The 27,845-nt window shown below is 38.9% G+C and overlaps 1 protein-coding gene across 1 annotated transcript in view; it reads right to left on the reverse strand.

Moving 5' to 3' along the window:
* The window catches only part of col5a3a (collagen, type V, alpha 3a), a 50,685-nt gene that overhangs the window by 20,332 nt on the left and 2,508 nt on the right, over positions 1 to 27,845 (reverse strand). The window contains exons 2-22 of the mRNA XM_026260955.1: positions 19,527 to 19,694; positions 19,188 to 19,401; positions 18,552 to 18,714; positions 12,205 to 12,327; positions 9,054 to 9,497; positions 7,779 to 7,898; positions 7,568 to 7,690; positions 6,851 to 6,901; positions 6,683 to 6,724; positions 6,499 to 6,561; positions 5,526 to 5,600; positions 5,170 to 5,253; positions 4,103 to 4,159; positions 3,901 to 3,954; positions 3,756 to 3,809; positions 3,481 to 3,534; positions 1,503 to 1,556; positions 1,271 to 1,324; positions 849 to 893; positions 169 to 222; positions 10 to 54 (exon numbers count right to left, since the gene is read on the reverse strand). Coding sequence (XP_026116740.1) covers positions 10 to 54; positions 169 to 222; positions 849 to 893; positions 1,271 to 1,324; positions 1,503 to 1,556; positions 3,481 to 3,534; positions 3,756 to 3,809; positions 3,901 to 3,954; positions 4,103 to 4,159; positions 5,170 to 5,253; positions 5,526 to 5,600; positions 6,499 to 6,561; positions 6,683 to 6,724; positions 6,851 to 6,901; positions 7,568 to 7,690; positions 7,779 to 7,898; positions 9,054 to 9,497; positions 12,205 to 12,327; positions 18,552 to 18,714; positions 19,188 to 19,401; positions 19,527 to 19,694 — 2,141 coding nt within the window. The remainder of the gene's footprint in view (positions 1 to 9; positions 55 to 168; positions 223 to 848; positions 894 to 1,270; positions 1,325 to 1,502; positions 1,557 to 3,480; positions 3,535 to 3,755; positions 3,810 to 3,900; positions 3,955 to 4,102; positions 4,160 to 5,169; positions 5,254 to 5,525; positions 5,601 to 6,498; positions 6,562 to 6,682; positions 6,725 to 6,850; positions 6,902 to 7,567; positions 7,691 to 7,778; positions 7,899 to 9,053; positions 9,498 to 12,204; positions 12,328 to 18,551; positions 18,715 to 19,187; positions 19,402 to 19,526; positions 19,695 to 27,845) is intronic.

Raw genomic sequence — 27,845 nt, forward strand, 5'->3', positions numbered from 1 at the left:
TAGACCCACCAAGTTGCCCTTTGCCCCTTGAACACCATCGACGCCTTGAATTCCCTAAAAGCAAGCACAAAGGTTTTGTTTCACAGTAATGCAGCAGTTAAACATCCTAATGACACCACAGCACCAACTAGCCATTATGTAAATATGATGGATGGGCGATTGTCCTACCTGCTGCCCAGGTGGACCAGGTGGCCCTCTTGCCCCCACAAGTCCTCTTAGCCCCTGTAAAGAAAAACAATCAAAAACTCATCAGAAACTCCCATTAACGTTATGAAGGTCAAGTGTGTTAATGAACGACAGTATATCACTACAGACTACAGCAGTTTTTGCACATCTGTGTTAATGTGTATGCAAACGTGTGTAACCTTCTCTTTTCTCTAGTGTATGTGTCTGTGTGTCTATGGCTGACATGTGTGTTTTGTTTTTGTCAGTCTTGGTCTTTGTACACCGGCCAAGCCACCTGTTCCAGAGCCACATCTGTGATCTCCAGGGAGGTGATTGATATGGAAATATAATCTTGCAGGCCAGGATTTCATCTCTTCCCTTCACCAATCTCCCAGCTCATCTATCTCCATCCCCGCATTTATCTCCACAGCATCTCTCTCTCTCGGCAGGCACGGCGCCGTAATGGTGCTCAAGTCCCTTACTACTCTAGGCGATCCATTTAAACAGCCAGAGCCCCACTGGATCACAGCTCACCTGCCGAGACTTAAATGGCGCTTGAGCCACCGTTAATCAGGCTGTGCCGAGCAGGAACACGAGCCTGCCCATGGGATGTCAGAGACGTGTATGTGTTTATGCGCCCTTGTGCATGTGTATCTGTCTGTGGGTTGGGTTGTGTCACTCACAGGTTCTCCCGGTTGCCCTCTTGGTCCAACAGGTCCATCCGAACCCTGTAATAGGAAATGTCAATCAACAATTCGTTGTTCGTTTGCCAATATAATCATCTCAACTGCATAAGAAAAAAAGTAAGTTGAGATCCGGCCTTGTCTTTGAGGAGAGATGTCAGAAGGGTTATGTATGCAAAATTATTCCCATTCTTGAAAGCTGTGATCAATGGGAATCGCTGCTGCATACATTTTGCAACTTTGCATAATGAGCACATCCCACACAGTGCACGGCTTGTCTCTTTCATGCGATTTGTGAGTACACACCTGAGGCAGTGCAGGGGATCTTTAAACGGATTATTACTAATCTGATAAAAGACTCATTTAGGGGGTTGCACAAAGCTCCGAAACACAGGATAGAAGGAAAGGCAAATCTGTGTTACCTTATGACCGGGCTCTCCAGGTGGACCATGGGGTCCAGGTTTTCCTCTGTCTCCCTGCAGAGTGTTCACATGAGAGTCACATTTAAGATACGGCACACAATATGAATTCTAAATGACTGTAGATCTATTAAAAGTGAAGCGGAGCTTTTAGACACACGTCTAAGGGCCACTCTGGAGCGAGCAGTAAACAGACTGTGTGATTTGATTAAGCAATTTGGTGTTCTCTACGCACTCTATGTCCTTTGTTCCCTGGAAGACCAGGTAGTCCATCAAAGCCTCTGTCACCCTGCAAAAAAGACAAAGATCCATGAGCAAGATCGACAAAGCTGTCTTTTCAAACACACTCCAACAGCACACTTCATTAGCTAAACAGAACCCGTGTTCTTTCACAATGTCGTATGCTTTGCCTCAAACACACAAACGGGCAGACGCGAGCAGTGACTACGGGGCAGAGGTGTGTGTGGCATGTGGCAGGGTTTGACAGGCCGCCTCAGAGGAACCTTCCCATCTGCTGCGATTCTCAGCCGGCATCCGGTGCTGGGACTCGGAGAGCTGCGGGAGTACCTCACACTTCCCCAATCAAACACGCTGCTGTTGTGCTAAATAGCTCTGCGTGATTTATTTACTGACGGGTCCTGCAGCTGGGCAGGGCTGAATGCTTGCTATTGTCAGCGCACACAATAAAACACAGCTCTCAATAGCAAACGCTTCCGTCAATGACCAGAACTATTAGGGCCAAATTAAAAAGTTTCCGGTGTTCCCATTTAGCTCTGGCAGCTGAATCTACAATCTGAGTGCATATACACACACAAGCTAATCACACACAAAAGCTGGATATTTGTGGTGATTGCCCATGCAAAACTCGCCAACATATAGAGAGCTGGGGGAATGGGTCCTAAAACACAGAGATTATTTTTGCATTTCTGGTAATATTGGCCGAAGTCAGTGGGTTTTTGGTTAAATGCCTAAAATATGATCTGTGGTTCATGCAAGCCTAAAAAATGTTCATGTTTATTCTCCAACATAAAATACTTCAATAATACCTCACTCGTGATTTTTGATCATGATCTTGAACATGGCGGTCGCTAATAGGTGGCTAAATGGGAGTACAAAATTTTGTAGTATTTTTCACTGTGACGAAAAATGTTACTTGTTTTACTTGTTTGGCTTAATTTTGTAATTGGGCAACCATGTGCACGCACTTGTTCTTTTTTGTTTGTTTTTATCAGTTTTAATAATGTAGACAGATATTACTTTATATATTAAATAGTCTACAATAAATCTGTACACTAGATGAGGTAAAATAAACCATTCCACATGGTTCCACCTGTGCAATGCCTGAAATGTAGAAACAAATTCATCAACAATATTGCAGTATTGATGTATGTATATGTATGTGCATTTTGTATTTTTTATTATTATTATTATTATTTTTTTTTATTATTATTATTAGAAAATACAAATTTTTATTGACTAAAACTAGACTAAGATTCCCAGACATTTAGTCGACTAAAACTTGACTAAATAAAAAAAGGACAAGGTTGGCTAAATAGGATAATAACTAAAAAAGCACATTTGGCACAGGACTAAGACTAATTGAAAAGACTAAGATTAAATCTAAATTAAAAATGGCTGACAAAATGAACACTAGTACAGAAGTTTCGAAAACATTAAGCAAGACTTACCTACTCATCTACTAGTCCATTTTCACTGCGTTTATAACCATGAACTCAAACTTTCCATATGTTAGGTTTATATAGGTTTATGAAAGATTATCTCGATGAACAAAACGTGTAGGAATCATTAACTTTTGTTGATCACAGAGTTTGTTTTGCAATAATCCAAAAGCCAATGGAACAATCTTTCTGGCTTTTTGTTGATGGAACAGTGTGATGCTAACTTTTGGATTGGCCTACAAAAACATGTCATCCCTGCAGAACCATTTTGTGGTTGGTTGCTAGTTTCTTGCCGCTTCCAATTTAAAATGAGATATGTACTGAGAATTAATATTTAGGGTGGTTGTTCAAACCCCTAACCTAAGTATGAGCAATAGCAGTAATGACTGCCTGATTCTCATAGGTTGAAGCCAGATGTGTAAACATAGGGAAGAAACTCTAATCACAGAGACGGCGGATATAAATGGTGGAATACAGCCACAGCCCTTATTATAGTGCATGGCCTGTCCTATTGGGACTATACGGGTTAATCACCTTTGCTCCTGTCTCTCCGGGAGCCCCTCGACCTCCATCTGTCCCTGATCGACCCTGCAAGGTGAAACACAGAAGACCACTTCGTCATCATATTCTGTGCACCACTGTGCACTGCATAATGCAATATTCATGAGGCAAAAAACACAGCACATCAATACAGAAACTGTTATCGCCCAATTCATATTCATGATGAGGTTAATTAAATGGATCAGACTTGAACTCTGATCACTCATCCATTGATTTTCTTACACCGCATGTGAGATGTTCAGTCTTACCCTTTTCCCTGGTTTCCCATTAAGACCGGCAGGACCTGGCAACCCACGTGGGCCCTTAAAAGAGAGGAATAAGAAACAGAGAGAGAGAGGTGATTTTAAAAGCTATTGAATGTAAAGAGGGAATATCGAAAGGAAATGTCCTCACCGCAGGCCCAGGCTCTCCACTGTCCCCTTTTAGTCCACTGGAACCTGGTAGACCCTGGAACAAACACACATTTTCAAAACCCGAAAGTATCCATTCAACCAAAAACAATCTGAATTTGAAGTAGATTGCATGGGCTGTGCTAAAAAAAAATTAAAAATAAAAAGTCTGAAATAAACTGGAAAAGAAATGACTGATTTCTCACCATTGGGCCCGGCCTCCCGGTGAGACCTAATGGACCTGGAGGGCCATTCAATGATAGCTAGAAGCAAAGAAATATAAAAACAGACAGAACAAGTTTCACATTTCTCCTCATCCTTAACCTGCATTTGTACTTTTGCAACATTAGTATGTTGTCCGAAATCTCCTATTCTCAAATTGGGCTTTAAGATGAGCATAGATTATAAACAGCTGCTTATTTGTATAATATAACTGCAACACATTACACAACATCTAGGTTTCTACAATTTCTGAAGACACCATGTGAAATGCTAGGGTGTTGTAGGTTGCTGCCAAGAGATCTGAGCAGTTTTTATAATACAAATAATATTAATAAAACCAAAGAGTTGTTTTCCTTAGTAAGCTATTTCTTAAAAAACAAATTCAATTGAATGAAGTAAGGTAAATTCAGTCATACTAAATTTTACTTCAATATAGAACAACTACGCTACAATTTCACCAGTTTTTGGTGAAATAAAAACTTTTATTCGACAAAGACATTGATTTATCAAACGTGACAGTAAAGACACTTATATTTTTAATTTTCTATTTAGCAAAAGCTGTCACAGTTTTCATTAAAAAATATGTAATCGGCATATTAGACTGAAGTCATGGCTGCTTCATCACAGGAATAAATTACATGAATAGTTATAAAATATATAATAGAAAATAATTATTTTACATTCTATTAATATTTTACAATAATATAATATTATTAAAAATATGTACTTTTAACTTTATTTTACTGTCTATTTGTTTAAATTATTGCAGTTCTGGTGAATTAAGAAACATGAACAACATGAAACTATATGAAGCACATTTTTAAGTTAAACAAAATGATAAGGCTTGGGTCCTTCAGTGCAAATGTATTGGATTCTTCCCCTTATTTTATCTTCTGCATAGCCAAATATCACTAATCTGACACCTCTCCTCACAAATTTGCAGGTATCATTCATGTCTGTAGCAGACATACAATACAGGATGCATTACAGTGCGTCCCAAACTGTAATGTTTTTGATGTTAGTGGTTCGTTCACATCCTTCGGTGTCTTACTTTGGCCTGCTGTAAGATGGCTTGAGCCTGCGCCTCTTGAGCCGATATCGCAGGTCCCTTCTGAGAGTCTCCTCCATACTGGAACTGAGTGCAAAACATAATTACAAACTAAATCATTTATGTACGTTAAGTACTCACTATTAAATATATACTTTAAACATGTTAAGTACAAAAATAAATGGAAATATACTGGATGCTATGAAGTCTGATTATATCACAGCTCCACCATGTGGCCAACACATGCTACTGAGTGTTGCGTGAGGTTACATTTTTATCCTTTATTCTCTAGCAAATAACTCCAGCTATTGAGATGCAAGTGGTTTAAATGTGTTACTGAAGGAAGGACTTGATCTTACGGGTAACATAAGCAAAGTGCCTGGAGGACCCGGTATCCCATCAGCGCCAGGCAGCCCTGGACGTCCCTCAGGACCCTTGTGGGAGGAGAGACAATCAGATCAATTCACTGATGGAGCATTTCTGTACATGCATGTGTGCACAATTGTGTCAGCAGTACTTACTTGATAAAACAATTGCATGAGCAACAGCGTTCTTCATTTATTCCCTATCCATTTGCTTGTTTCCTGAATGCAGTCTAACACCTAATGATTTTGTGTGTGTGTGTGTTGCCTGTATCAAAGCCTGGTGTGCTCATTTGCCTAGTGTAAAACATTTAAGAGCTCATCCAATCAAAGCTGTCAGTCAACAGTCCTCTCCCAACAACACAGAACTTCAACCTTCAAAAGAAAAGATAAAACCTGCGGCTAGAACATTTTCCTTTGCCTTCCACTCAATGTTATAAGACCTCTAGATATATGAGGCCAAAAAGAGCTTACATCTCAAGTGAACGTGCTTTCTCAGCCTAGTCTGATGTTTTTACTAAAACTCAACTCTTTTGTGAAGCTGACACCCCAGCGAAGTTGATTCACAACCGGCCAGAGGCCCTAAACTGAGCGCAGACAAAAGAATAATCTATCTCCATCCCTACTGTCAGAGGTACATGATGAATTCAGGCTCTTTACTGCAGTTGGGAGTCTGCAGCCTATCTTATGCTGCTAAGGGATCGTGTTTAAAGAGTGAGTCATGCTTCAAGAACAGACACACTGTCCAGCGCAAATTAGGTCAAACTATCAGATGAGTCATGGCTCCCCTGATGTCTATGGTCTCTGTTGAGGTTAGTGGTCCCTTCGAGGGGCTCTGAGTCATTGGTGACGTTTGTTCCATCTGCACACGAGTCTAATCATCCCCCTGATCCCTGGGATGTGTCCTGTGTGTCCTAGACTCGAGGATCATGTCGGGTAATGTGGGTCAGGTGATTAAGAGGACACTCACCATGTCACCTGGATCTCCGCCGGGTCCCGGGGGGCCTGTGATGCCAGGAATTCCTGGAAGACCCTGGACAAAATAAACAGACACACAAATAGTTTTTAAATGACAAAATGCAAGACACCACTTCAAGACCATCTGAAATACAATTTTATTCTCAGAAACATTCAATCTTATAATTATGACTTACTTGTGGTCCTGGTGGGCCAGGAGGTCCTTGAAAATATGTGCCCTAGTTAGTATAAAACACAAAAAAGATTAGAATTAAATTGCATTAGCCTACATAAAGCAGTGTGTATACAGTGTGTGTGTATGTGTGTGTGTGTGTGTGTGTATAACTTCACACTCCAGCACTCACTGGTTCAACAACAGCTGGCTCTCCCTTCTGTCCTTTCTCAAATCGCCTGCCCTGTAAGAGAAAGAACAGCTGACAGATGAGATCTTGGTCACAACTAGTCGAGATTGGAGTTGTTACAGTAAGTAGTTTCAAACATTTCTGTGTAATTCCGTGATTATTGATACCAATTTCCATATCAAAACCAAAAACAGATGCGCTAATGGAACGTGAACATTTATTTAAAAAGTGAAACATTTAAAGAAAAAAGAAACAATAAATGAATAAAAGTTAAATATGAATACAGGTATTCTCAAAATTATTATTATTTTATTATTATCTTTAAGTATTATTCAGTTTAATATATTACTTTTTGCAAATCTTCAAGTAATTATTTGAGTAAATGCAAATAATTAAATAATCAACCTACCCACCTAGTGGAAAGTGGAAATGTATTCACACAGGTGAATATTTATAGAAATATTAACTAACTTAATTAAAATAATGACATTTAGCTTCCATTATTTCTCAGTTAAGTAAACACTGCTTTTGCATATGTATGCATATTTTGACATAAATCTGACACTGTATAAAAACTCCTATTGCTGCATTTCTGTCTTATTTTAGTATCAACTCGGTCCCAAAGAACCAGTACTTTGGGCATCCCTAACTGGGATAAAGAGAAAATCCATATTTGCCTCTGTTTTTTTAGTTAATTTATTAAAGAGATACAAACTGTACTTCTCCATCCCATGTGCCTGGCTTCTCCCTCTGCGCGGGGTCAAATCGGTCCTCATAAACCTCATATTCCTCATATTCCTGTTCAAAGCTGTTTGAGTCGTTTTTCAACTCGTACTCCAAGATCTATGAATGCAGAAAACAACCCAACAGAAATGATCACCTCAAACATGCTCGCAATGTTCGGAAAAGCCTGGAATCAGAAACCACATACCTCATAGTCTGTGATATTAGGGCCAACCGTCACTGTGGAGACCAAGACCTCATTGTGTTCAGAGCCAAAAAGCTCATCACTAAACTCCTCAACCTCCGGTGTTTTAATCGGCCTCTCTTCCTGCACACCAACACAGCAGAGTCAGAAGCAGCACAGCTATGACAATCGCAACCATGGAGATACTGAGCACAGTCACATTGGTTTGGGTTCACTGGCCATCTAAGTATTAGACACATTAAGGCCTGAAATATAGTCTACACAAGTACAGGATTGCAAATTGCGAAATGTATCAGAATATGCTGCTTCTCAGCGTCGCCACAAGGGGGTGCTATATAGTGAGTATTAGCATAAACCAGTCTTGTTCTTCCCTTCTTGTCTTGTTGGCCGCCATTGAAGTCAACTACATGGAGAAAAATCCTGTAATGTTTTCCTCAAAAACTTAATTTCTTTGCGAATGTAAAACATGACTCTTGCGCTTGCAGTATGCTGGCCAAAGCATTTGCGACAGCATCTGTGTACCTGCATAGAATATGTTTCTGGCCTCACTGTGCTTCAGATCTCCAGGTCACCAGTGACGAATTAAAATGTTAGCGTAATTAACAGGTGCAGGTTAGAAACGTTCTGGTTACAAAGCCGGCTTGGAGGCATAAATACTGCTGAGCTGGTGAGTGTGTGGTAGGTGGTTTTATTAACAACAGGAGATGTCAGCACAAAAAGCCGTATGTTCTGGTGGCAGCCATAACAGCATGAAAGGAAGGTTGGCACAGTGATACTGGCATCTGAGTTGTACCTCAGCAGAAGCTTGATTCGTTCAGCAAAAACTACATCTATCAGAGCTGTCAGAGGTAAATGTATCAAAAAGATGCATGAACATGGATTTGTGTCCTGTTTTTCATTCTGTCTTGGTGCACATCTTTCAGTTTCAATCTGTAAAGCGTGCAAAGTCAACGAATAAAAGTGTAACTCTATGCCAAAGCCTGAATGAAATATGCATCATGTCTCATGTTCAACTTGCGTCACACATCAAAGTGTCACAATGAGCCATAATCCATATGCATTTTGAGTCAACACATCTCACTGAAGCTACAAGCTATGACGACATTGGAGTTTTTTTAAAGCCTGGGAAGAAGAGTTTTGGTGCGGTTATTGGGGAGATTAGAATGGCAGAGGCTGGTTAGTACAATGGACGACTGGTGGTTAAAAAGTGTGAGGGGAGTCAGTGATTGGTCAGGAATGAGGAAGTATGGGCAACCACACGGGAACTTTAAGCTCTACCTCCACCTCCATCTTTGAGGTTTCAGAAACAGCCGTTGTCAATACAGTCCGGTCTTCTAGATCTGCCACAGGGTTTGTAGTGGCTTTGGCGAGCTCGTCCTGATAGGTGTCAGGTTCATGAGTGGGCATGTCGGGTACGGAGTCCATCAGATCGACCGTTGTTGTCGGAGATGATTGTACTGGTGACTTGGGCTGCTCCGTCGCAGCTGGTGAAGTTCCTCGATGAGACTCCTGAGCCAAATACTCCGGCAGCTTAGAGGACACCTCAAGGAAACCTTCTTCAAGAGCTTCGGCCTCCTTTTTCTTCTTCCGAGAATCTTTTTTGCCTTTCTTATCTCTCTTTTTCTTGTTCTTTTTGCCTTTGCGGTCTTTCTTGGAGCGTTTCTTTGGTTCCACAGGCTCGTCTCCCTGCATGATGTCATTGAGGTTATGGATGGCTTTGGCCTTTTATTGATGGGGCAAGGGGTCAGAGGTCGGGCACAGATGAACAGAATTAAAATTGTTACAGTGGTAAAAACAGTAGGAGAACACAACTTGTAAATCATACCGACATGTCTACATCTCTCCATAACTAAATCTGAAATTGAAGGTGGCTGACTGATTCTGCTAGACAATGTATTATTCTCTTTGCAAATTAGGTCATAGTTTAACTTGTTCTCAATTCAGATATGCACTACATTATCAGCCCACAATTCCAGGGGTTGGAGTTGAGCTGCTTACAGGCTATTATGAGAGGCCCTGACTGAATAGGCTTGATGAGGCCTGTCGGGGGGAGATTATATGAATAATGTGAGAACCAAAGTGAGGTGTTGAGATGCCAAGTCGGGCAGGATAGAATGGGATCAGTGTGAGCTCTGGTAATAGGTCAGTAATGTGAGCAATGCTGATGAATCTCGCCATTAGTCCCTCTTCTCTCAGCTGTTGAGAGAACTGAAAGCCAGCTGGCTCTACCTCTGAATGGCTGCCGATAGACACTTTTCCCTGAGCCAGCTTGGAGAGAGACATACGCAGACATTTACATTCAGCACACTTGCACAGAGCTGGGCGTGGGAGCCGTGAGGAGAAATGAATGTGCGATGACCTTAAGCGTTCCTCCCAGAAGGCCGCAGAGAAATGCTAACCCACTGACATGATTACTCACTGGGCTGACTCACCCGCACGTGCATGTTCACAACAAACACAAATCATCACAATCGAAAAAACATGCTCACATAAAAAATTGCAGAGTATGAAGACAAATGTGGGCCAAACTGTTTATTTGAAAGGCAAAGAAGTGTTCTTGTTCCTTGGGGGTGTGATTAGAAAATTAATTATGTGATTAGAAAAATGCTATCTTTGTTAAAATGAATACATAGTGCTTTTGTGCCAATCATCTGAGGCGTACATTTCATAATATGTATAGTTGCACTATTAATCAAAGGTTTGGGGAACGTATAATTTTTAAAGAAGTCTCTTACACTAACCAAGGCTGCAATTTTTTATTTAAAAATAAAATGAAAACAGTAATAATGTGAAATATTATTACCAATTACCAAAATATATCTTCAGTGTCTCATGATCCTTTAGAAATCATTCTAATATGCTGATACACTGCTCAAGAAATATTTCTTATTGTTATCAGTGTTGAAAAACTGGTCCCACTTTATATTAGGTGGCCTTAACTACTATTTACTTACATAATAAAATAAGTGCAATGTACTTATTGTGTTCATATTGTATTGTAAAACACCTTTGCTGCTATTGAGGTGGGATAGGGGTAAGGTTAGGGAGAGGGTTGGAGGTATGGGTAAGTTTAATGGTGGGTTAAGGTGTAAAGTATGGGTCAACAGTGTGATTATAAATGTAATTACAGAAATTAAATACATATGTAATTACATGTAGTTTTTTTTAAATATAAGTACAATGTAAAAACATGTATGTACACAATAAGTACATTGTACTAAATTATTAACTAAAATGTAAGTACATAGTAGTTAAGGCCACTTAATATAAAGTGGGTCCAAAAAACTTAATATTTTCTATGGAAATCATGGTGCGTGCTTTTTTTCAGGATGCCTAAATGAACAGAGAATTCAAAAGAACAACACTTATTTGAAATAGAAATCTTTTGCAGCATTATAAATATATTTACTGTTATTTATTGTGTCCATGCAGAATAAATGTATTCATTTCTTTATAAAATAAAATCTTACTGGCCCCAAAATTTTGATAATTTATTTGATGTAATATAACATATATTATCCTGTATTATTTAATCAGAAAAAATCCAGTGTATTTTCTTTAATTCGTACAAGTCCATCAGTGGAAAATGACATTTTTATGTTATCACTGAGCTAAACAGCCCTATATTATTATTATTATTATTTATTATTATTTAAATATTCATATTTTATTGTATTGTTGCAGTCTAATGATTTAGCTATTATTGTGTCAAAAAGCAGAAAAAAGAAAACGACTGAAATAGTTTATGCACATCTGCAGTTTAAACAACTAAAATGTTTGTCATATATATATATATATATATATATATATATATATATATATATATATATATATATATATATATATATATATATATATATATATATATATATATATATATATATATATATACACACACATATAGTTCAAATCCTATAACTAACATTGTGTTGGTGCTTCTGAACTAAGCAAAAAACAGTTTTATTCCTATGCATGCCTGTGTTGTTTATTGGCTGGCTCAGATGAGTGCTCTGGGAGCCGAGCCCAGAAGCCAGAACAGTAAAAAGTGCAAACAGATAAATGTAAATGTGGAATTGAGAAGCCAAGGCAGCTCAGCTACTCAAAGAAAGTTTTGACAGGGCTCTTCCAAATAATGGAAGACATTTTTGGCCGAGCTGGAACAAACTATGTCTTTATAAAGTTCTGCAATTTTCTGGAAAATGGCGAGGCTGGTTGCTCAAAGTTCATTTGGAAAACAAGCGTTTCTTTCTCTGTTCGCACATGACACTTAAAAGCTAAAACATGAGGATAATACAAGATGAACTGAATGGACAAATGAATCTGGGTGGAAAAATAAGATGTCATATACTGTAGACGTAAAATAAATCAGACAGAAATAACAAGCTTTTTTGAGTACATGGGGATCCAAACTCACAGAGAAATCACTAACCTTTTCAGGAGCCAGACTCTGGGTACTGTAGGGCAAAGGACTGTCACAATCAGGAATGTAATCTTGGCAGTAGTCAGCGGCAGCCTGAGGATCATCCACGAGCAAGAGCTGCTGGATCTCGCCCTGTAACACACATATAACTCTCGCATTGATTGGGTAATATTCACTGTACTGGTGAAATCCCTGTGATCAAAGAGAAATAAAACCCCGGTTTAGCACCGTATAACAGGAGAACATGCTGATATGAAGCAGAAAAGTCATTTAAGACGAAAAACAACTTGTGTAACACTGATGAAATGGGGGGAAAACTTGTGGAATGTATTTTATTTGCATTTCGCATTAAGCATTTTGGAAGCGCACTGCAAATAAGAGTTTATGCTACAGGAAAAACAATCTTCATTTTTAAAAAATATTTTCAAACTTGTTAGACATCTAAACAATTTTCAATAAGTTGTTTATAAATTAACTGTGCTATCCTCTTGCTATTAAAGAGCTGCCATTTCAGTCAAAAGATGTAAATGACCACAGTCCCCTTAAGAAATTAAGGAATTGTAATGGGCAGCAATTTACGTAGTGCTAGTCCTAGCACATAGGATGCATGTTTTTAAAATAACTACACATCTCTGAGTACGTTGCACCCAAGATTGAAATCAGGCCCTAAACAAGGGTTTAGTACCACAACAATTCACTATTCACCTCAATTCCTCAATTCACAATGCTTATGTTTGAATGGTGAAAGAGTGCAAGGTAAGACAGAATATATCCAGTAATGTTTTTGTCAAATTTTGCTTTTTTGAATGGAAAATAGCCTACATAATTCATGTGATTCATGTAATTCATAATTGAATGTGACTATGGAGTCATTTTTAAACATATTAAATACATGATTAAGTAAGTGATTACGTGCATGTTTTAAAATAAAAATATTTTTTGCAAGTAGAAGTAAATGCAATATATATAAAAAAAATCAAGTTCTATCTCTATTTATTTTTTCTTTATTCTCTTTGTTCTCTATAAAGCAAATAAAAATATGAAATCTTAATCCACAAATTCCTTTAAATAAAAATAACAATCTGGCTGCAAAAGTAGCTTCAAAAATTTATTCTGATAGATTAAAAAAATTTTTATAATTATTATATTAAAGATTGTATATTATAGGATGCTTGGTATAAAATGGATCTCTAAAATCTGAACAGATATATGTAAATAACAAAATGTATGTAAAATAGCTGATTTACTGTACACACGAGCACACAAACATCCGTAAGCATGTTGTTGCAATGTGACAAATACATTATAAGTGTTAAGAAACACTCAAACCCATACTGAATCTTTATTTGAAATCAAGATTCAATACCATAGGAGAGACCGCCCCCTACTGAAAGGCAGCCATAATTCCATTAAATTACTTAGACTTTTTGAAAAACCTAATTTTCAGATGTTAACACAGCGCACATTTATATATATTCACAATAAAGAGATCTTTCATCATAAGGCCAATGGAGAATCTTTGACTCATAGCTGGGGTCTTGCCAGTACATGAGTGGGATGAAGAACATGAGGTCAAAAACTGGCAATACCCAAGATACCACACAAACACATTCGGCAGGAGACTACAGTCAAACCACAACATTTCTCACACTACTCTGACATATGCTGGATATTAAAAAGAAAATAAATATCAGTATATACCTAGCCAACTAATTACACTGCACTGATCCCACAAGTGTTCTCTTCTCTCTTTCTGTTGGATGAAATTAGAGCCTCATGCTCGACAACTCAAGGACTCAACAAGCCGTTAACACAGTTTTGTTTCTGCATGCTTTTGACCAACCATTTGGCATCAGGGGACCAGACGTGAACTGGATATTATGGATCGTATCTGCATCTTCTAAGCAGAAAGAAACAACAGACAAAAAAAAACAAACACTAGAAATAACTAAAGATGTGGATAATCTGCTGTTTGTTTTGTGTGTGTGCTCTAGTTCAGTTCTCCAGTTCAGAAAGACTCCTCAGCTCTTTAGTAATTTGTAAGAATCTGGAAGCAATAGACGGCACATTAGCCCTGACCATGGTCCCCAGGCTCCCGAGCAGCTCTCCCACGCTGAGAGATTTGGACCGGAATATAAACCCTCTGGATTCCCCCTCAATCCAGGGCCTGGGAACTGGCCTCAGATTAGGGTCCATTTACACATCCCCCAGTACCAGCCTCACCCAGATCACACTGACCCCATGACACAGATGCAGAGGAGTGGACCCCGAGAGAAAGAAAAATGAGGGAAATTAGTCATCATTCATCATCACGGTTGTTCTGAAAAGCAGAACGAAGAAGGATGGGATTATTTTCTTTTCTTTTGAAACATAAGACGTGGTAAAAAGGGTGCAAAAGGGTGCAAAAAATCAAGATATTGAAAAAGAAAATGTCTTTAAATTTTCCAAAGTTTTTAGCAATGCATATTACCGTATTTTTTGGACTATACCAGTCTAAGTCGCACCAGTCCAAAAATACATCATGATGAGGAAAAAAAAACATATATAAGTCACACTGGACTATAAGTCGCATTGATTTGAACCAAGAACCAAGAGAAAACATTACCGTCTACAGCCGCGAGAGGGCGCTATATGTTTTCAGGTGTAGACTACAGGAGCACTGAGCAGCATAGAGCGCCCTCTCGTGGCTGTAGATGGTAATGTTTTCTATTGGTTCATTTCTCTTGGTTCATTTCTCTCTGTTCATGTCAAATAAATTTTGAAAAATAAGTCGCACCTGACTATAAGTCGCAGGACCAGACAAACTATGAAAAAAAGTGCGACTTATAGTCCAGAAAATGAACCAGGTTAAAACATTACCATACAGCCACGAGATGGCGCTCTATGTTGCTCAGTGCTCCTGTAGTATACACTGAAAACATATAGCGCCCTCTCGCGGCTGTAGACGGTAATGTTTTCTCTTGGTTCTTGGTTCAAATCAATGCGACTTATAGTCCAGTGCGACTTATATTATGTTTTTTTCCTTGTCATGACGTATTTTTGGACTGATTCGACTTATACTTAGGTGCGACTTATAGTCCGAAAAATATGGTATATACTGAGCTACTTATAACTGTTTTTGTGCTCCAGGGTAACATATTTAAAATAAATGTATTTCTTACTAAGTATAGTCCAAATCTGTTAACATATTAAAGCTGCAGTAGGTAACTTTTGTAAAAATATATTTTTTTACATATTTGTTAAACCTGTCATTATGTCCTGACAGTAGAATAGGAGACACATAATCTGTGAAAAAATCAAGTTCCTCTGGCTCCTCCCAGTGGTCCTATTGCCATTTGCAGTTACAGACCGCTCCTGGTAAGAAAACAACCAATCAGAGCTGTGGTCCGTAACTTTGTTTGTGTTCAACACAAACCGGTACCGCGGCGGAGTAACCCAGTACCTTTGTGATTCTTCATAGACATAAACAGAGAATAGAGATAAAATAGAGATATTACAAACAGTGAATAAAACATCTATGCTGCCATAAAAAAAATTATAGAATAGGATGTCACGTAAACGTTGGGATTTGGAAGCACCCTAATGACTCTTTGCCTTAAAAGACAGAATCTTGAAGGTTTTCCACACAATCATATTGAAGGAAGCACCCGAGATAGTTTCTTGCTCTTAACAGGATTTGTTAACAGGTACATTGTTTTGGGCTGGATTTTGGGACATATGGAATGGGATGGAACTGTGTGTCTCTGGGTGGGATTTTGGCCACAAGAGCTAAAGGAAAACAGTGGTATTGGATGGGTGGAGTTGGGGAGGTAAAGTTATTGCAGTGGGCGGCAGTGGGGGGGGGTTGTGGTGGAAGCACATTAGACAATAGCATTCCCCCTGAGTATTTTAAGTGGTTTAAAATATATAAACCACACTGGCCAGAATGTTAGTTGACGTCCTGAGGGTGCTTTGCAGTGTGACCCCTCCTCGTGCCAGAAGTCCAGCACACTTCAGCATGAGGACACAGCCAAGAGCAGTGATGGGACTTCCACTCTAATCTACATCTAGCCAGAACCATCAGAAACAAGAAACAAGAGATTAGTCATGGTGTTTCAGAGCATTTTCAAACTTATCAGCTTTTTCATCTGAATGATATACAGTATAAACCCCAAAATAGTCATATAGGCAGATATGAACCCAAACACACTGCACAATGAAACCAAATAACTCAAAATGTATCAAGCATTGGAGCTCCAGAAAACTCCGCAATTTTGGAAAGATGCCCTTTGGCTCTTTTCAGTGCTGATAATAGAGATCTTACAAGAAGCCAGTGTAGTGGAATAGTTCTTCCAAAAATGACAATTTTGTCATCAATTTCTTACCCTTATGCCTTACCAAACCTTGTACGCAGAAAGATTCAACTTGAATAACATGCTAGACATTCTTTCATTGAATTATGACACGAAAGCACCATAAAAATATACAAATAAAAATTGTGTAAAAGCAGTTCCAAATCGACAGCTTTTGGTGTAAAATTTAAATCCATGCACCCTGTTTTTCCACTGTTAACCACTAGCTTTTAACCACTTCAACTGGATTGAATCAATGATTGAATGAGATCTGATTCATGAATTAATCATTCAAGATTTGGGAACAGGATTGACCAAATTTCGTTTTGGAAGAAATCTGACATTGTTAGCTCTTTCTCATTAAATGACAACTCCAATTTATCTATTGTAGCACGACTTCAAGACTTAAGACATTTTTAGTCCTTTTGTCACTTTCATTAAAATGAAAAACAATGGTGTATGAAAAAAAATAAAGTCATACAAGTTTGAAATGAGGGTGAGTAAAACATCAAATCAAAACACAATGAACATTCTCATTAAAAGGCTTTGGAAATACACACTCTTCAACACCAGCTTTTCTTTTTTTTAATTAAATACCTGAGAAAAACAGACACAAAGTATAAAGAGTGAAGGGTCATCTTAAAAAGTGTGTGGGGGGGTGCTCATTCGGACAGCACTAATTTCCAGGTGAGCAGGGTGGCATTCTCTAGAAGTGGAAACAAGCCTGAACAGCACCTGTTTTTCCCTCTTTGTGGAGACAAGACCCCAACTTTAGCAGCCCAGATAACTGCCTCTGATCCACTCTTTCAAACTATTCAATTAAACATCAAATAAACAGACTGCCACTGCTTATTCCATTAAAGCAAAGCAGAGGCATAAATATATATGAATTCTGTATGAACGCAAATTAAGCTGATCAGAGATTCCCTGTCACCTCTCTAGAGAAATATCTTGTTTGCGAGTCACAGGGGAGTACGATGAGCAAATACTGTAGCATATATAAAGAAGTTGAAGAGAAAAGGGTTTGGGGAATATGAAACTACAGCACAGAGAGTGCATTAATAAGCACAAGAAAGCCTATTGGGCTCAAAAATCCTTTACAGAACATGTCTGGGTCACATCACCACAACACAACGATATTCATAATACCAAAAAAAAAAAAAATGCAAATAATTAAGTAAAGAATAATAGACGACGGGCCGTTGTATTATTAGAAAAATAATGCACACCCAAGGTGGTGATATGCCCACGACGTGAAGCGGGTTCCAAAACGTCATTTTAAAGCTGGTAATGGAGACTTGAGCCATGAAAGCATTCTAATGCAGTTATTAATGAAGTTATTAGAAAGAGAGTGACACACAGAGAAAGAGAGAGAGAGAGAGAGAGAGAGCTTGTGTGAATAAGGGCTAACGTACCTCTGTGCTTCTCTAAACAGCGCTGTCTCCTATAGATATGTCATGTGTAGCCTTTAAGTTGCTACATTATATAGGCTAACTGATAAAATCGTCAGGGCAGCACTGACAACACCTTTTTGTGCAAACTTCGTGACCTATGCAAGTGTTTAACTATGCAAAGTGATATGGAACTGTAAAGCAGTCAGAAGAGCTGCCTGGAACTATGTTCACCATGCGTTTCCCAGAAAATAATTGCACACCTCAGAACGTTCGTCAACCAATCAGATTCAAGAATTAAATGGCACCGTAGTATAAATACAAATGACTTACCTTGCAAAATAGTTTACATCATTATATTATGTATTACCAAGCAATGCTTAATTTTGTTCAGTCCGTGGTGTAAAAAGTTTGCATTAGGAATGAAAGAAAAAACTCTTAAGCAAAACATGGTCAGGTCAAAGTTGGTCCTCTCAAATTTGTACCAATTTTACTGGTAGTACACTGTATGAAGAATGTTTGGGTACAATATGTCACAGTTTACTTAATTTTGCTATCCTCACAACTATAGTAAACGTATATATATATATTGGAACTATTCATGTGATACATTTCCTTGTATTCCATATCATACCTCAAATACCTCCTCATCTAGCAACCGGGTCCCAAAAACAACGACCCCGTCCGTGCTGACCACAGGGCTGTCTCCACGCATCAATTCCAGCGTCTGCTCCTTCTTACAGTCCAGGTACAGCGTAACAGACTTGCCCTCCACGCTGTAGGCTATCCGATGCCATCTAAGAAGGGATCACAGCAAGGCTTATCAGTGTCAACAACAGCAGAGCTTTATCACAGCACTAACCCAGGGGTAAAAGTGAGATTTAGGAGCATGGCTATTAGAAGTGGATTATGGGTGGCTTAAATGTGAAAGAGCATTCTATAAACGGACACTGTGATGCTGTGGTACCATACAGTATGTGTGTTCCTGGTCTTACTGTGAAAAATTCAATGGCGTTGAAATGTTATGGCGTTCTCTTTTTTTAGAACGATTTTCCTCTTCTGCTGACATCACCAAGGCCACATTGTCTTAATGTTTACCGATAACCAATATATTGTTCGCTATATAAGCTATTCAGGCCTTTATCAGACAATATCGCATTTGATCTAAATATAAAAATCCTGTTTCGCTATGAAATACATCAGATTATAGAAGTGAAATGGGTTTTCAATGTCAAATATTATCTATAACAAAACTCGGACACAAACTCACTTCCCATCGGCCAGATTGATTTTCTTAAAAATGGGGTAGAGATCTGGAGCTGGCTGGCCTTGGTGGTCTTCATAGAGGAATACAGGCGATCGGCCAAGCTCCAGCCCCAGCTGCTGGACTCCCTGCTCATCATACAACGACACCAGGAAGAGCTGAGAGTTCTTCTTAGCCTTGACCGTGGTCATCAGAGAGAAGTTCTCAGGGAAAGCAGAATCTATAAAGAAAACAGAAAAGTGTTGTTCACATTCAACATGATACCTGTAGAATATGCGCTTCAGAAAAATCCAGTTGCCTCAAATGCTTGCAGGGCTGTGAAAGTACACCTCAAAGAGTACATACCTGGAAAGAACTGTTTAGTTGGAGCACTGAGTTGAATCTTTTTGTCTATCCTGTAAGCCATGTCTGTTACTGATGAGTCCTTTCTTTCGGTGCACAGGCCGGCCTCCACTGACACTCCCTCCATGTCTTCAGACAGCTCCAGTACCCGTAATACATCGACCAGATTAGCTGTAATAACAGTATTGCAAAGTGCAGTTGTCTTACATACACAGTCATGGAAGTATATTCTCTGTAAGTACACTCAAATGTCTTTTATTTCATTTATATTCGATTCTCTGCAAGTATATTTTTTCTTTCCGAAGTACAATACAAGTGCACATTCAATACGACTAAGTATTGAAAAGAGTATGATTGGGCTAAAGAACTATAGTGCCTGGCAAAAAGAAATTCTATTCGATGTTGCATGTATCAAAATGATAGGAGTTAGGAACACTACAAGGAATGTAAAGCACAGGGCTAGAGCCTGATGGCCCTGCAGCTGTATTATTCACTAAGCCAATCCCCTTTGGGTCACGGCATGATCGAACAACAAGCTGAGAGTTTGGCTGCCGTTAGTTTGCTGATTTGCAGTCAACTCAAAGTGTGTCGATCTACTTGGAAGCTTCGAGATGCAGTCACGTTCAAATCAAGGCCACAGCTGGTTATGGAGGGTGGGGGGGTGTCATTATGGGATAGAGCTATGACAGACAGTCTAGCCTGAGATAGTTAAACGCACACCTGACAGGTGACACTGGCAGCGCCTCTTAAATATATATATATATATACATCTCCAAGACTTCCACTATCTAATGTTTACAATCACTTGAGACGTATTTACAGGAAAGTTGTAAGAAAACACTTTATAGCATTTAGAAATAACTGCTGTGGATGTTTTAATGAATCTATAACTGCACAGGTTAATCTAATGTTGTTGTTTTTTGACTAACTACAAGCTTTGGCATGTGTGTCAGCTGAAACAAGGGTCCTAAATTTAAATTGCCCTCCTGTTTCAATGGCCCTCCTTTCTCTCCTCTGTTATTTAAACATGTGGGAAGGATTGTCCATGCCAACCAACTGCCTGCCTGAAAAAAAAGTATTCCATTTTATGGTCTATTTATTTGTTTAGCAGATGCCTTTATATTGAGCTGACTCAAAGCATGGTGACAGACTAGTAAAAAGGGGGGTGCTAAAATCCGGGCGAGACTCAAACACAATGGAAACATCGGGTACTCATTTAACGGTACTTCAGACAGGGTTGTGTTAATATGTTTTGCCATATATTTAATCACACAGACCTTGTAAATAAATGAAGTTTTCGGCTCACTGCCCATTGTCTCACACCACTCAACTCTCCACATCTGTTAATGTTCACTGGTTTAAGTCCATCAGTCTAAGGTGAAATGTATTTGACAGTTCTGTAAATATGTCGCTGTAACTAAGTGGGATATGGATGATTGGAAAAATGCAGCGACTTGAGAAAGCTGGTGCCTGTACACTATTGTTATGCTCTCATTTAAATATACATGTACACATACATATAAGTGTATGAAGAACCAGGTCAGTAAGTCAGCGATGTTTATATGTCTGAGCAGCCATGTTATCTGCTTCAGAAAAGGCCCATTTATCACAGGATTCTAGTAGGGTTCAGCTTTGCAAATGTCAGACATCTCGACTCGACATCTCAACCAAAACCATAATTTTGACTGCTGTCTAATCCAAAACCAGCCGATTGTGAAGTCCCACAAAACAAGGAACTGCCCCTGAAAATGCCTTTGAAATACTATCTGTAAACAACTGTTCAAAAGGTTGAGGTCAGTAAGATTTCTTTTCTCAAAGAAACCAATGCAACAACAACAAAAAAACATATTAGGCATTTTTTTCAACACTGATAATAATAATAATGTTTCTTGAGCAGAAAAGCAGCCTATTAGACTGATTTCTGAAGGATCATGTGACACTGAAGACTGGAGTAATGATACTGAAAATTGGGCCTTGCATCAAAGGAATAAATTACATTTTAAAATATATTAAAATAGAAAACAGTTATTTTAAATTTTAATAATATTTCACAATATTACAGTTTTTACTGTATTTATTATCAAACAAATGCAAACTTGGTGAGCAAAATAGACTCTTTTTTTAAAGCATTACAAAGTCTACACCGTTTTCTTCTTTATCAGTTTAAGAAAATAATCACATTTTAGCTTTTTGTACTTGTGTATTATTTTAAAATCCTGCAATGTGCCATATGGACTTCAAAATTTAAGATTCTGTGTAGTTTCTCATTTAATACAGTAAGAACTGAACACATAAAAATAATACAATTATAAAAATGTTGCTTACAATACTTTTAGATGATGTATAGTATCACATTTGAAACATCATATCAACACACTAATTGTTAAGATAATACCTTGTGCTCAAAGTGACTGTGAAACTTGTTTACCAAATACTTAGAATGAAATTGGATTAGATGGAATGGGTAAATCAGTGCGCTGTTAAATATCTGCCCTCTGACCTCAAAGAAATTCACAGGACAGTTATAACAGAGGCCTAATGATCTGAGGACAGGAGGAGAAATGCCTCCTCTGAGTGAGAATTCTTTCAGCACATTCCCAAGATACCCAGCTCATAGTGAACATGTTCTTGAATGCTCTCAAAACAAAGCATCCCAGACACAGACCGTCATTTTTCTACTTAAGGAAACGCAAATTAAAGATGCATCAACATTTATGACATTAAACCAATAATATTTCAAACTAACTGAAATATTCAGTGAAGTACAGTACGTAGGAATACCAATGTTTGAAATATTGCCAGGGAAATTAGGCTATTATGCCTACAAGTAACCTTAAATGGTCACAAAGTCAATGTGTTTACAAGAGAATAGGTAGTAGGCTAGGAACTGAAAAAAAACCTGCCCAAAATAAACCCTTTTTAACAAATCCTTGGAATGTTTCTCCCCCAGTATCATGAAGGGGCCTGGGGCAGGTGGCTGGACGCCATGTTGGATATCCGGAGCTAGTCCAGATGCAATATGCTGATGCTCTGTATATCCGCCAAGAGCCAAACCTGAGCCAAGTCTACAAATCACATTCATCAGAGGCGGTGAAACTCAAGGCTGTGCTACCTGTCTGTTTTATTCACCTGTACGCTTCGCCAAGTGCTGCACTCACAGATTTACCTGTAGCTATGTCACCTATGCTTCATCTGGGGGGCTTATCCAATGGAGGCGGCTTTCCAGCATCCTCTCAAATGAACTCAAGATTTATGTGAGTTGCAAATTACTGTACTTATAATGCTTGATGAGTGAACCTTCTCACCCCATAAACACATCTGTGTGTGTATCTAGCACTTTAGACTAAAAGAACAGTTTCTTCTGCTGAACACAAAATTAGATATTTTAAAGTGCCCTATATTATAGGTAATAAAAGGTTCATATTTTGGTTTTGGGAATCCCCAACAACAGGTTGACATGCATGCAAGGTCAAAAAACACTTTCATTGTCTTATAATATGCATTTATTTTTACCTTACTTGCTCAATGACTCCCAAACAATTTGTTTAATGATTAATTTTTCCAAACCCCTCCTTTACTCGACGTTAATCTGCAGTGATTGGTCTGATTGGTCTAATTTTAATTGCATCATGCCTGTAACGCCTGATAAAGCAGCGTTTGTGAGCGAAGTGCTGTTTTGTGAACAGCGTTACCGGGAAACAGCTATTTTTACCACTCCAAAAGCAGCAAAGAATGAATGAGCATTTTCATTCAGACCAATGCGAAAAGACCAACAAATGGGCGGGCATTCGGGCAATATGCTAATGTTTCATGTTGACGTCAACATTAGACCGTTTGGGATTCGTTTAAAAAGTGACTCAATGATTCAGAGTCGACTCTTTCTTTTGAGAGGCATTAACTTTATACTTGTTGCACTTTCAGATTTAAAACATTGCAGGATGTTTTCATTCACTTAGAGCTGTATTACACACTGCATGAAAGCTAATTTTCAAAAGTCCATAATTTGGCACTTTAAAGAATGTCAGTAACCAAACAGATTCTGGTCCCAGTGACTTCCATTGAATGGGGGAAATTATTAAGTCAATAGGGACCTTCAAAAATCTTATTTTGTGTCCAGCAGAAGAAAGAGTTTTATAGAGGATTGGAACAACACTAGGGTTAGTAAATGATGACAGAATTTGTATTTTTTCTGTGAACTATCACACTTAATTTAGTCCAAAATGTAAATTTAAAACTGTAGTTAACATGCAGTTATGTGTCTAAAACTTTACATTCAGTTCACACTTAATAATATTATTTTATACTAAAGTGTTCTTCTTTTTCACAAGGGTATCATGTTTGTTACATTGCATCCCTCTTTGTCTTCCCCTTTACAGGGGGCTTCCATAAGAGGTCAGAAAAACAAATCCACGAACCAACTCAAACACTACAAATACTGTTTTTAGTATATTATATGATTACTTTTCCAATCCATTCAATTAAACTCTGAATGAACCAGTGAAGTGCTTTGGTGAAGTCTATTAAAACATTATGTTACTGATCTCATGTTTGCACAATATGTACTAAATTCTGCAACATGATTCATTGTGGTTTTTACTGGCTGTCTGCACTCGCCATGAACATCCTTTGAGCATTAACCTTGTGTTCCTGCCATCTCTGCAGTTCTCATTGTCCCGCCTCTTTATTTACTGAAAGCAGAGCACTTGGGATAGGAGTCTTGGCTAAATGATTAGCTGTAAACTTACTATAATTTGAGGGAACTCCCTTTAGTGTATATCAGTCAGTGTATATCCTCCCACACTAACTCAAGACCACAGGAATATTTACCACACCATTGAGAAAGACTCCAGCGGTCTGGAGTTTCTCTCCACGGATTTTTAAAACATAATACCACAAATAGATATATTTACTTATTATGAAACTTACTATGAAACACTACTGTAATTTTACATACTACTGGAGTCACATAGATATAAGTACTAAATCTGTGAAAATACAATATTTAAGGCCCTTCTGAGGCTGGATATAATTGAATTACTGGTCGTGACCCCTGACCTCAAGGGGCCTGCAGCCAACCCCTATATACAGCCGAAGCAATGAAGCGAGGAAAGATGGGACAATGCAGCTCAGAAACGCCCAAAGACACTCCAGAAACGCTATCCCAGCTTACGCCCCCTCAGCAATGACCAATCTCTAGTTACTCACACTTTAAAACTTGTTCCACATTAGACAAGCAAAAAATGCAGTTCAAATCTCAAAGTTCCTTTTGTGTGTTGTTGGATGCTATTTTAACTCGTTTGTCTTTCAACAAACTCTTTCATTTGTTCATTCTTTTCCAAGAAAGCGTAGGATGTTGGTTATATGCGTGGAAGTAATCAACTAAGATCTCCCCAATGGACTAACGCTAAATGAAACAGATGGACGAACTGCTCTACAAAAATGTTGAGAGCTTGGAGCACAAACGTGATTGAGATTTGAATCTGGATCTGTTTCATGTTATCAATAATGTTTGGAAGCCGGTCAGAATGGTGGCTGGATGCCGTTAGAAAAGCCTGGAATCTGCCCCACCGCAGCAGCGAACTCTTTCCCTCTAGGAGTCATGCTCCACTAAACCCACAGTTTGGACGGAACAAGATTGTTTAATACCATTCCCATCTCGCTCAACATGCAACCAGATTCCCAGCTGAAAATAAAGAAACTACTTCTCAGTTGCAGAATCGTTCATTTCTCTAGTGTGGTGAGAATTTGATGGCAGTGGGAGCAGTATGTGGGTCCTGTGGAGCACTGTGGGATACTTTATCCAGTGTACTTAGAGTCTGGGAACAGCTGAGTGGACGGCATTATTGTGCCAGGGAGCTGAGCATCATTACACATCAGTCTAACATTCCTCTCCCTGTAAAATTTGTTTTATGATATTTGCTCACTGTGAGACATCCAGCAAGGCTCACTGTAAGTGGGTTCACAAAGGTAACACCTGCATCTCTCTGAACACTGCTGTCCCCCACCCCAATATACAAATTAGCAGAACTTTACATTATGCATCCAATGAGCTTTAATATAATGTACAGCAACTGTAAAAAGGTGACATTTGTTGTTGTTTTGCAACTTTTCATAGGCAAAATCTAAACTGAAATTCCTTGTAAATGTGAAAAGTTTCCAAACACATAATTCGGAGTGGTTTGAAAGTGACGTTGTAGTACTCTTGTGAATGATGTTGGAAAATGACTGAATGAGAAGAAATTGTAGAATAAAGTCATTATTTTTTGTTTGCACACAAAAAGTATTCTTGTAGCTTTTTTTAAATCAGGGTTGAACCACTCATTACTAACTTTCTGGGCAATCTATGCTGGGACAGAAAGCTCTCGGATTTCATTAAAAATAGCTTAATTTCTGTTCCTAAGATTAATGGAGGTCTTTGGGTTTGGAATGACATGAGGGTGAGTAATTAATGACAGTATTTTCATTTTTGGGTGAACAATCCCTTTAAGTAATTCATATGTAAAAAAAATTAATAAACTTTGGTTGTGTGATGTTTTCAGTATTGCTTTTTGGTGTGATTTCAGGTCGGGGTAATATCTTTGACCAGACATCAAACATGTAAGACAGGAGACTGGAGTGTTTTTGCCGCTCCCCTTGGAGTCACTAATTGTGCAGAAATCTTTGATTATCTACTTGATCTATGATAGGCCAATGGCAATCGCTTTGATTGCAATCTTTGCTCATCTAATGGAAAGGTGAAAAAATTTCACAATTTCAGAATCTTATCAAACAGGGTACAGCTACTGACACTTAAATGAGTGGAAATGTTTTATTCTTTGTCCAAAGAAAGAATTGCAGGTTACTTTACTCTAGAACAAGTGTGTCCAATCTTGCTCTTGTCGGACCAGTGTCCTGCAAAGTTAAGCTCCAACTAGCACCAACACTTTCCAGGAAGTTTCTAGTGAGTCTGAAGACCTTGATTAGCTGATTCAGATGTGTTTATATGGCATTGGATCTAAACCTTGCAGGACAGTGGCCCTCCAGGAACAGGTTTGGACAACCTCGCTCAAGAACAGGGATAGGCAACTTCGGTCCTGGAGGGCCACTAAAATGTTAAATGGACTGCATTTATATAGCGCTTTCAACAGACCACATGGCCATCCGAAGCGCTTTACAATTTGCCTCACATTCACCCATTCACACACACATTCACACACCGACTGCAGTGTCTGCCATTCAAGGCACCATCCAGCTCATCGGGAGCAGCTGGGGTTAGGTGTCTTGCTCAAGGACACCTCGACACTTGGTCAGGTGGAGCCGGGGATTGAACAACCAACCTTCCGGTTTGTAGACAACCTACATGAACCACTGAGCCACTGTCCTGCAGAGTTTAGCTCCCACCCTAATTAAACACACCTGAACAAGGCAATCAGTGTTTTCTGGATTGCTAGATAGATACAGGCAGGTGAGTTTTTATGAGGGCTGAAGCTAAACTCTGCAGGATAGTGGCCCTCCAGGACCGGAGTTGCCTATCCCTGCTCTAGAATGAGCATTAAGTTGGCTAGCCTGTAAATACTAATTTTACCATTTTACCCCCACTGACTTTGGGACTATGGAAAGTTGTTTACTTGGGTAACATATTGTAAATGAGGATTTCACTCCTCTTAAAAAAAAAAGTATATAGCCACATAGAAATGAGGATGGAGCTCTGCTTCTGTGAGCCAGATGTTTGTATTGTTTCTGGATGGAGGACAAATTTTGTACAGCAGCACTGATGGCCCAAGTTCCTCAGCAGCAGGGAGGCATGACTGTTTAGAGAAAGAAAAGGCTCTTTTGAGTAGAATGTCCCATCCTCGTTGGCGTCTTGTGTTTAAATATTCTCATCCATACAGTTTCATGTATTTGTTTGTTCAGTGGGATCAAAGAGAACAAGCATGGCTGCTCCACTGCAGGACTTTCCAAACAGGCCGTGTGAAAGGTGAGGATCTGGGGCAGCAGAGCGGAAGGCATGGACCAGACACACATGATAAACACGAAGAGAAGATGCAACATTAGAAATAGTCCTCCCACAGCCTTAGAGCTCAAGGCCTTTGAAGTGGACAGGCCAGATAGACTGGATATAAATATGGAGAACAAGCAGGACAGAAGAATCCCAATAAGAAAAAATGCCTTTGTTCTCCATGTCAGACATGACAACACACTGTGGCTACAAGGTCCTGCAGTTTAAACACATGAAACTAATGCCAGACTTTCTAGGGCAATCATGCAAATATCCGACAGCTGACTCAACTAACCACATCCTGCTCTGTCATATCAGAATCCACTGCTGCATCAGACAGGAGT

Source organism: Carassius auratus, unplaced genomic scaffold (genome assembly GCF_003368295.1).
Source record: "Carassius auratus strain Wakin unplaced genomic scaffold, ASM336829v1 scaf_tig00215723, whole genome shotgun sequence".
In the NCBI taxonomy this organism is placed as follows: Eukaryota; Metazoa; Chordata; class Actinopteri; order Cypriniformes; family Cyprinidae; genus Carassius; species Carassius auratus.